This window comes from Lipotes vexillifer, unplaced genomic scaffold (genome assembly GCF_000442215.2).
Source record: "Lipotes vexillifer unplaced genomic scaffold, Lipotes_vexillifer_v1.1 scaffold500, whole genome shotgun sequence".
NCBI classification, from domain to species: Eukaryota; Metazoa; Chordata; class Mammalia; order Artiodactyla; family Lipotidae; genus Lipotes; species Lipotes vexillifer.
Window position 1 is genome coordinate 1,249,665 of NW_006778765.1, and position 10,271 is coordinate 1,259,935.

General features: G+C 57.4%; 2 protein-coding genes across 2 annotated transcripts in view; one reads left to right on the forward strand and one right to left on the reverse strand.

The window, feature by feature from the left end:
• Window positions 1–1,980: 1,980 nt before the first annotated feature.
• On the reverse strand, window positions 1,981–5,188 carry ABHD14B (abhydrolase domain containing 14B). Its single transcript, XM_007451836.1, has 4 exons — window positions 5,151–5,188; window positions 4,008–4,243; window positions 2,524–2,765; window positions 1,981–2,160 (listed from the first exon to the last, which is right to left on the reverse strand). Exons 2-4 carry the CDS (start codon window positions 4,216–4,218, stop codon window positions 1,981–1,983), a joined length of 633 nt encoding a protein of 210 aa, XP_007451898.1. The 5' UTR covers window positions 4,219–4,243; window positions 5,151–5,188.
• Window positions 5,189–6,380: 1,192 nt separating this feature from the next.
• The window catches only part of ABHD14A (abhydrolase domain containing 14A), a 4,781-nt gene continuing 890 nt past the window's right edge, over window positions 6,381–10,271 (forward strand). The window contains exons 1-3 of the mRNA XM_007451837.1: window positions 6,381–6,395; window positions 8,730–8,941; window positions 9,102–9,217. Coding sequence (XP_007451899.1) covers window positions 8,748–8,941; window positions 9,102–9,217 — 310 coding nt within the window. The 5' untranslated portion in view covers window positions 6,381–6,395; window positions 8,730–8,747. The remainder of the gene's footprint in view (window positions 6,396–8,729; window positions 8,942–9,101; window positions 9,218–10,271) is intronic.

The window sequence follows — 10,271 nt, forward strand, 5'->3', positions numbered from 1 at the left end:
CCCCCCAGCCCCGCCCCGCCCGGCCCGGCCCCTCCCCGCCCCCTCCCAGGATCCGATTACAGCGCGGCGGGCCCGCCCCAGCCGCCCCAGTGCCGCAGCCGCCCGCCCCGCCCCGCGCGCCGCGGTGCGCCCCGAGCAGCGGCCGCTTCCGGGAGGGCTGGGGCGACCCTACCCGGGCGGCTCCTCCAGCCCCCGGGAGTGGAGGGGCGAGAAGGTTGGTCCGGCCTGACGCGCCGTCCCAGCCACGGTCCTTCCCGCGCCACCCGCGCCTGCGCCCCGCTCCCAGTCCCTTCGCTCTCGGCCAGCTGGTCCTTCCGTCCCGGGCCGCCCGCCCCGTGACTCTGCCGAGCCCTCTGCACCCCCATCTCGGCCTCGGCCCCGCCGCCAGCGCCCGCGCTGCCCCGCTCCGGCTCGGGTCCCTCGGAGCTCAAGTTTCGACCCTCCGCCGGGTCGGGTTCCCGGCGCTCCTCGCTTCTGCGCCATCCATCCCCGCGCGGGGCTCTCGCCCACCAAGCCCCGCACCCCTCAGCCACCCCCAGCTTCCGCGAGGCCAAGCCCTCGTCCGTCCAGGACAGGTTACCGGACCAGTTGGAGGAGGCGCCTGTGAGCGGTGTGACCCTGTGCACCCGCCCCGTGATTCTCCCAGAGCTACCCCCAGAATTCCTTTTTGGGCTAGGGTCGCGAGGGACGCGGCGCAGTTGAGTACTCGACTAGGGAAGGGGTGAGAGTAGGGGGAGGAGCTGGGCGGTTCCCAAGCTTTCGCTTTCCCGCACCGCACCCTCGGCTGCCGCGCCCCCTGGGGCGCAAATCTACCTCCCCTTCTCCTCCGTAATCGGCTCAGCCTCGTCCCACTGACCTCCACCTCCCCCTACAGCTGAGTCTCTTGGCACCTGGGTGTGTGGGGGTGGGGAGGGGAATCCAATCTCCTTTCCCCTCCATCTGGCCCGGTGGACAAAGGGCAGGGGGACCATCTGGTCCCGCCAGGGTGGGGGAGGGGCCTGCAGTGGCGGTCCCAAGGGGCGGGGGAGGGGCGGCGCTCTGGAGACAGCGAGAGCCTGCGGGGTCTAATTGCATCACTTTATTTCACAGACCTCCAATCTCTGTCTCCCCATCCCCCAAAGCTCAGAGCAGGAAACTAGCTTGGCTGAGAAGACCCAGGCCTAATAACCTGGGGAGCTGTGGGGCACCCAGAAGAAAGTGGAAAAGCTGGGAGATCTGAGGGTCGAAGTGATGGCCCTTCCCTTTTGTGGGCATTTCTGATCTGGGGGCCAGCCGCAACCTGTGGGTGAGTGAAGTTCAAAGCTGGCCACACCCTCAGCCTGGTAGAGGGTCTCCTGCAAGGGCTGGCCTCATGGTGTCCCCACCTTCCCAGCCATGGGGTGCTGAATGGTTGGGGAGGGCAGCATGTGCCTGTGCAAGTGCTTGTGTGGGGACAGAGTATGCGTGTGTGCCTGTGCATGCAATGCAAAGCTGCTGTGAGAGTGTGCGTATCAGCCCAGAGTTGCATGTACCTGTGTGGTTGCCCCCAAGTGAAGGATCATATTTGGGAACATAGATGACTGTAATGTGTATGCATGCATGTGGGCATGTATGTATTTGTGGCCTAAGAGGTGAAGGTAGGGGGTGTTTGTGCCCAGCAGGGCAGCCAAAGGAGGAGCTGGGAGGTGGGGGGAGGCTGGGCAGAGCAGAGGAAGGAATGCAAGCCGAGCAGGAAAGCCTATAGGAGAAGCTCATCTAATGGATTACCCTCCACCAGATTATGTCCCTTGACTCCTGAATTTTTTTCTCTTGATTTCACCTCTTCAGTCTGTCACTGCAAGAGAAAGAAGAGGAAAAGACAGACCCTAAAAGAACTCAGATAGAAAGACACACCTGTTGGATGTGCAGGATGAGCAGGAGCCCACGGAGGGAAGGAGAGAGAATGAGTGAGAGAGAGCCCAAGGCAGGCAAGTGGCCCACCCCCATCAGCAGGGTTGCGCCTCATGCTAGCTCCTGCAGGAAATCCAGCAGCCCTGTATGCCACTCCTCGGGTTTGTCAAGGTAACAGGGGTGCCCCGCCCCCTCCATGACCAACACCCGGTGGTTGGGCAGCTGCTTCAGGTGCTCAAAGCTGGTCTGACCCATGGGGTCCTGGTCTCCGTATACGATAAGAACCGAGGTCTAGAGAAAGGAAAGGGAGGCAGAGTCAACGGGGACCTGCCCCACCAGCCCCAGCCTCCTAGAGATCAACTCCAGCCCTCCCCATCACTTCGGTCTCTCCCTGGGGTCACTGCAAATAACAGAGAGAAACAAGTTGGCCCAGTGCAGGGTTGGTTTGGAGAGGCATGAATATGTGTATGCCCCAACACACAGTTTAGCACAGGGCTTGCCACAGTAATCTTCTGCCAAGTACACCAAAAGGGCGGAGTTTGGTGGTTCAGCTCCTCCCGGAAGCTACCCCTTTGGTTACCCAGTACCCAGGGCCCCGGGATGGACTGTTCCTTGCTCCTGGCAGGGACATCTCAGCCTCTCACATAGGGGTACCTTCACTCTGGCATAGTCGGCAGCATTGATTTTGTCAGTGCAGATGGGGGCCACTGGCACATAGCCCCGGATCTGGGAGCCTGGGGCCACGAGGAAGGGCAGGGAGTACATGCCACTCAACGATGGGCTGATCACGACTGGGGGGCCCATATCCAAGGCATCCACCACAGTTGCCAGAAAGCTGCTGGGGACCAGCTCCCCAACCGGGGCAGGGGCTGTTGCTTCCTTGGATCGCCCCAGACCTGCAGGGATTCAGGTGTGGGAGAGACAAAGGTGGTGAGTAGGAAAACAAGGGAGAGAGGGTCCCTTCCTCCAGGAAGCCCTCCTAGGTCAACCTCTGTGCCAGGTTCCTGCAACAGGCAGTGTTGCATGCTGTAGTTATTCCTACAGCAACCTAGGTCTGTCATATCTGTAGCAAGCGTAAGGCATTTCCTTCCATGTTTGTGCCCATCTCCCCCAGTACAGCGTCCTCAAAGAATCAGGCTCTGAAGCCCAGCTTGGCCAGATCCAAGTCCCAGTTGTCCACTATAGATTATGTAAGCTTAGGAAAGTCCCCTCAGCCCTCACTCTACTGTTCAGTTTCCCCATCTGTTAAAAGGAGGTAACAAAAGTGTTTGCCATTTGAGATTGTTGTGAAAATTGAGTTAACTGCTTCAAGGCACCTGTCCCAGGGCTGGCAGGGTAGATGCCTCCAGGACAGTGGATGAGGGACTGGCTCTGCACACATCCCTCCCCTCCAATTAGTCACTCCCTACCTTCTGCAGAAGGATTAGTTCAAGGCCTTGGCCTTGAAGCTCAGCCCAATCCACTGTCAGAACCAATCCTGTCCCAGCCTGGAGGCCCGCCCTTGGGCACGGAAACCATACCAGCTATGGCCAGTGAGGGGAGCAGGTTGGCCATGCTGCCACCTTCACACTTGGCACCATGGGCTGGGGCCCGCCAGTTGAGGTTATGACTGGCAGTCTTGTGCTGCTCCTCCCTCCCTCAGGACCTCAATTAGGGATTTGTATGTGGGATCATGACTGGGGGCTTAGCCACCCCCAAAGGTGCCAGGGGACTCAGTGTCACTCCTCAGGGCTTCCAACAGAGCCTGTGGTTTCGGCTCTTTCAAAATATTTTACTTCCAGTCGACTGAGCACCGATTATTATGTGTTAGGTACTGGCCACATACACACATGGATAATCTCATTCCATTCTCATTAGAGCCAAACCCCAGAATGAGTGTGGTTATCTCCCATTACAGATGAGGAAACAGAAGCAGAGTCTCTGAGACATTGCCCTGGGCAACACAGTTAGAAGCAGCTGGGCAGTGTCCAGACCACACCCGGATGGACTAGAGAAGCTCGAAAGCCCTTGTAGTGTGCACTGCGCCCTGTCTAGCTCAGGAGTCAGCCTGGCTAGGTCGTCCCAGTCCCCCAGTCCCCAGCCCTGGGTCCCCAGTGAGGCTTCCACAACCCCTGCCCAGAAGCCTTCCCTGGAGTTACCTGGCAGGTCAATGGCCACAGCCCAGTAGCCAGCCTGGGCCAGCCTGTGCAGCGTGCCCAGCTTCTGCCAGGTCTCGGAGGAGAAGCGTATGCCATGCAACAGCAGCACGGAGAAGCGGGTGGCCTGCCTACTGCCCGGGTGAGCCTCTCGGAAAAAGAGGCTCTGGCCCTGCACCTGGATGGTGCCCTCGTGCTGCTCCACGCCCGCCATACCTCCTGCTGTGCTGGTGAAGCACCTGTGGTTCAAGGCCAGGCTGATGAGAAGCCACAGAACACCTTGCCCAGGTGGAGCAGGGAGGCTGCCACAGACAGGGCAGGGGTCCCTCCTGGAGCATCAAGGAGGCTCCCAAAACTCTAGGAACATGATTTGGGGTGAGGAAGACATAGGTGTTATTTCTGCATCTGCCACTACCTAATTGCCTTGGTTTCCTCATCTGAAATAAGGGACATTAAAGCCTATCTCAAGAATTTATGAGTTAAAAGAAAAAAGAAAAAGAATTGATAATTGATGGTGCCTGCCTTTGGAAAGAACTTAATACATGAGTCTCCCATTACAATTATTGTTCCCATTGTTATTATCCTTTTCTACAAATGGGGATAATACAATAGTACTAGTTCCTAGGTGGTTGATAGGATTAAACGAGGCCAGGCATGTAAAACACTCGCCAGTGCCTAGCACATAGTAAGCATAGTAAATGTATCAACAGCAATCAAAGTAGTTGACTATTTTGCTTTTCATCTTCCAGGCACTGTTATAGGTCGTAGGTTGGCATCGCAGGCCGAAGAGGATAGGGGTTAGAGTAAAAAAATCTGTTTTCCGGAGCCGGAAACCGGAGCGCTGAGCAGGGAAAGGCTTTGAACTTCCGGCCGGCGAGGGAAGCGAGGTGCTCAGCGCGCTACCCGCTGGGGCCCAACGCACTGACGCCGCAGCCAGGGGCGCGGTCACCGGCGCCGCCACCGCTCGCTGTGTCCCCTCCGAGGACCTCGGTTGTGGATCGCAGGGTCTGGTAGGGTGCATGCAGAGGGGGTGGGGGCAGACCCGAGGAAGGGGTCCTGGGGAACCGAGATGGGCAGAGGAGAAACTTGGGGTAGGTGGGGGTGGGTTCTAACTGGAGAGAGGGTTGGGGGGCGCAGGGCAGGTACCTGGGGAGCTGCGTGGGCTCTCGCAAATAGGAGGCAGGCGAGTGCAGGCGGCGGCTGGGGCCCGGGGCGGGGAAGCAGGGATGTGGCCCGCCGGAGGGCGTGGGCCGGGCCGTGCTCCGGGGCGCCCGCTTGTGGCCACAAGCCGTCCCAGGGCTGACGGGTGCTGCTAGACCCATCCTTCTCACAGCTGTCTCAGTTTCCCCACGCCCCTCGGCCCCACGTTCCCCAAGCACCGGGCAGGTTCCGGCCCCGAGACCCTCAGCGACCTGCTCCACCTGCATATGGTGTGGCTTGAGAAGGAGGGTTCCTTTGGGGTCTCATCCTTCCTGTTCCCTCCCCCTTCCTCCCCACCTCCTCATCCCCACCCTGGGCTGCCCAAACCCAGAGTCGTCGGTCTGGCATGTGGCTGAGGCCCGACAGGTTTGAATGCGAAGCTTTGCCAATGCCCAGCCTTGATCGTTTTCCCAACGCCTCCGAGCCTATTTCCTTGCCTGTAGAATGGCTGTGATGCTGCCTACCTCACAGAGTGCTAATAAGGAGTGAACGCTGCGTGTTCCGTGCAGCCTCCCTTTTCCAGGTCTGCCCACACAGGCCAGGGACAGATCAGATGTTGGTCGCATGTCACCAACCAGGATAGGTGACATATAGAGATGTGAAGGAGCCTAGAGGCCACCCCGGGCCCTGACCGACTGCTCGAGCGCGTGTGTATTTGCAGGGATTAGGGAAGTGGATGGCCGGAGACCTGGGGCTGCTGCATAACAATACTAATATCTGGCAGTTACACAGCGAGGCTTCCGCGCCAGACACTGTTCTAAGGCTTTACCTATCCTTCAGTCCTTAAGACAGGCCTCTGTGGTGGTGACAACCCTATGTGGTCCTTAAGACAACCCTTATCCTTAACCCTGCTGTACAGACCGGAGACTGAGCAAGGGTGGAGACGTGCTTGTGGGAAGAAGTCGACTGTCCCTCCCCCGGCTCTCAGGCCGAAAACAATACGGAAAATCTGAACGGGGGGACGGGGGCGCCGAGCCTCTGTGCTTTGGGGTGCCGCCCCCAGTGCCCCCTCCAGCTCGGCTACTAGGCGTGGACCCGAGACCGCGGACTGCGCAGGCGCGCGGAGGCTCGCAGCCGCCCGCAGAGAGGCGGAGGCTGAGGTAGCGCCAACGTCTAGGGGCTGTTTGGCGCTGGTTGCACCTGAGCGGAGCCAGCCCCGCGGTGGCAGACCCGGTCATCCCTGTCGGCCCGGTGAGTGTCCCCGGGGAGTGAGGCCAGCAGGGTGCCCGGGGGCGGGCCATCCTTGCCCCGCCCCTTGACCCCGGATCCCTGGGACAGAGTCCTGCTGGGAGGGGCCCGCGCTGGGGCAGCGAGTATGTTTGTGTTCGTGTGTCAAGTGTGCGCGCCCGCGCGTTTGTCAGCGTGTGTTCTTGGGGGTCTGGGTGTACGTGTATTGTGTGTGTGTGTGTGTGTGTGTGTGTGTGGTGTGTATCGGTGTTTCTGTGTGCCTGTGTTGGGGGGGTTATGTCAGCCTGTCTGCCCGCTTGTGTCTGTATGTCTATTGTGCGAATTTCTGTGTGCGTGTGATTTTAAGGGTGTATATCTACCTGTGTGTCTGTGTGTGTATTTCTGAGGGTCTGTGTTTGGGTGTCCGTCTTTCTGCCTGTGCCTGTGTATTTCTTGTGTGCGTGTGTAGTTCTGGGGTTGTGTGTATGACTGGGTGCTTGAAATATGAGGGTCTGCATATGGTTTTGAAAGCGTGTGTGTGTCTACCTGTCCCTCTGCCTTCCTGATAGCTGAATGTGTGTGTGACTTTGAGGGTGTTTCAAGGTATCGATTGTGCAGAGGCCCGTGCGTGTGCAAGGAGGCTGCGTGTACGTGCAGGGAATAGCTTGTACAAGGGAAAAGCGTTAGGGGACAAGAGTTTGTGTGCACGTCTGTACACCTGTGTGTCATTGTCGACGCGTATGCCAAGGACCTAACGCAGGTACAGCGCCTCCCTCCCCTCCCCCCATATCTGTAGCGTACTGTTGTCTAGTGCTCCAGCTGCCTGGGTTGCCATAGCAACAGCTGAAGTCCCTTCCCTCCCTACCGGGAGAGGTGCCCCAGCGCACCAGGCCCACCAGAGGAGAGGTTCAGCGCGGATGCTCTGCCTGGTGGGAACCTAGGCTGCCGCGTGTTGGAGGCTTGCGTCCGAGGCTGGTTGTGGTCAGAAAGAAGAGAGGAGCGTGCTTTTCCTCCACTCAGCATCTGGTCCTCCATCAGCCCCAGAGGGGCTGCCACTGCCCAGTCACCACCTGACCCTTGAGCCTGGGGGTGGGGGCTTGGGAAACAAGCCTTCTCGTTCCCGGAGGGTTGGGGGGTGGGGGGGTCCAAGGTGATTCCCCAGCCCTGAACTCCGGCCAGCGCCCAGCTGACACTCAATAAAGACCTGTTTACTGGAATCTGGGAACAAGGCAGGCCTGCTCACCCTAGACCCAAGAAATGATAAGACAGCCCCTGGTCAGGTCCACTGTATTACCGAAATCTCACAGGAGTCTTGGGAGGGCAGCCGCCAGGTTATCTTCCCCATTTTACTGACAAGGCACACAGCCAGGAATTGGAAGAGCAGAGTCTCAAAGGCAGGGCTAACTGCTCTGTCTGGGTCCTGGATACTGAGGTCTGTTTTCTGGGCTGGCAAAGGACTCAGACTAGAGGAGTCCATGAAGCAGGTCATTTGGCGTGAAGCTGAGGGGTGGGAGGCATTTGTCTCTCCAGCCTCCATGGCTCCCTTTCCACTTCTAGATGTGCCGTGCTTCTCCCTAGCCGCATACCCCCTCATGCCTAGACATTTCCTCCATCAAGGATATTCTCCATGAGCTCTCTTCACACTTAATATCAGCTGGGGTAGAGCATTAAATATTCCCATCAGTGGTAAAACACATTCTGATTTTAGCATTATTATATGCAGTGTGATAAAAAGAACCATTTCAAAACATGCCCTCAGTGGGACATCGCTTTACTCTTTGATGCCTTTCACCTTTGATGACTCTCAGCACTCTGTCCACGAGTTCATCCGTCACCTCACAGCCTTGGTTTCCTCCTTGGCAAACTGAGTGTGGCCTGGTGGTTAGGAGCCCAGCCCTGGGCTCAAGTCCCAGTTCCCCTGCTTGCTACTCTGCACTTTGGGTAAGAGAATTTACCTCTCTGAGCTTCAGTTTCCTCATTTATAAGAGACCTATAATACCTGCTCCCTAGTGTTTTTGTGTGGGTTCATGAGTCGTTACATGTGAAGGGCCAAGCACAGGGCCTGGCTATCATAAGCACCTGATGAATGGAAGTGGTTTTAGCTGGCACAAGGATGATGGTGGCCCCTGATGCCAGGAGGACATCTCAGATGCTCCTCACGCTTTGGGGGTATCTGAGCCCTTGCCCTGGCATGTGGAGTAGTTGGGTGTGAACCCTCAGATCCTTGCCTGGAGCAGAGGAAAGGGCAAGGGCTGAGCTTTTCCTCTGCTGGGAGCTCCTGGGTGGGATTTGAGAATGGGGTCCAGGGGACCTCGCGGGGGCTCAGCCCTACCCTCTTCTCCCTCTCCTCTCCTCCAGACTGTGGTACAGACCTCCATGACCCGGTCCCAGGTCGCCCTGCTGGGCCTGGGCCTGCTGTTCATGCTGCTACTGTATGTGGGGCTGCCAGGACCCCCTGAGCAGACCTCCTGGCTCTGGGGAGACCCCAATGTCACAATCCTAGCTGGTCTCACCCCTGGCAGCTCCCCCATTTTTTACCGCGAGGTGCTCCCACTTCACCGGGCCCGCAGGTGGGTGCTGACCCCAGGGTGTAGTGGAAGGACTAGGCCCGCGGGGAGTCCCTGTGTGGGTCCCCCAGCTCAGCTCAAAGTACTCAGGGCCTGGGAGGGCAGTGGGAGAAGCCTGGGAAGAGAGAACCCCCAGAACACACACTCCCCTGTGTGCCCACAGGGTGGATGTGGTGCTGCTCCATGGAAAGGCCTTTAACTCCCGGACATGGGAGCAGCTGGGCACACTGCAGCTGCTGGCGCAGAGGGGCTACCGGGCCGTGGCCCTTGACCTCCCGGGTGAGAGCCCCCACCCCTGGGTCTAAGGAGGTAACGTGCAGCAGGGACATGGGGACAGCATGCCAGAGGGGAGAACTGGAGGGGTAGGAAAGCCCTGAGTTGTGGCTGGGGAGCATCCGGACCCCAGTGTCTGAACAGGCAGTGGCAAGTCACAATACAAAGTGTCAACATGAAAAGCTCTGTGTTTTTCATTTTCTACCTTGAAAACTACAGTGTGGATTGTTGCATGTCACAGAGCAGTCAGCAACATGACCTGCCTCACAAGCGATTGCATGGGGAGATCTCACTGTCCTTTTTATGACAAACTAGGTAGCTTTTTGTTTTTTCAGCTATACAAATGATTTTTGCTATTATTCTTGTCATTAAAAAATCAACCAAGAGTGATGCCCTCAGAGACCCATGCGATGTTTCTCTCCCTCTCACTTCTCTAAGCAGTTTGAGGGTGCCAGGTCCTCTCTGGGCGTTTCCATGCCTAGAGATACAGGGTTGTTTGGTGGGGGCTGTAAACATGACTGGTGTCCTGCCAGCTTAGTGAATCTATCTGCAGCCTAGTTTTCTTCTCCTCTACCATGTCTCATGGGTCATGCCAGGCACTGTGACCCTCCCTCTCCGTAGTGTGTGCCATCAGAGGGATGAACAGGTTTTATCTGGCCACTCCTCGACTGGTGGCTGTGTAGCCTGCTTTAGAGTTTTCAGTGTCAGTTGAAATGCTCAAGTAAGGAAGCTGAAGCATCTTTGGACATGCTTCTTTGAGCACGTGGGCAATAATTTCTGTAGGGCAGCCATCAAGGCCAGTTGATGGGTCGAAGGACACACATTTAAAGTTTTTTGACGAATATTATCTTACCCTCCAAAAATGCTGTGTGGATTTACCCTCCAGTCATGTACAAAAGTGTCCACATCTTCCTTAACACTGTGTATTATCAGTCTTTTTAGTTTTGCCAACATGATGAATGAAAGATGGTTTTCTAGCAGCCCTATCACAGTACAAAAATAACGTCTAGGAAGTTTGGGGTAGCAGATGCTATATGCCACTGCCCCCCATCTCTTTCCC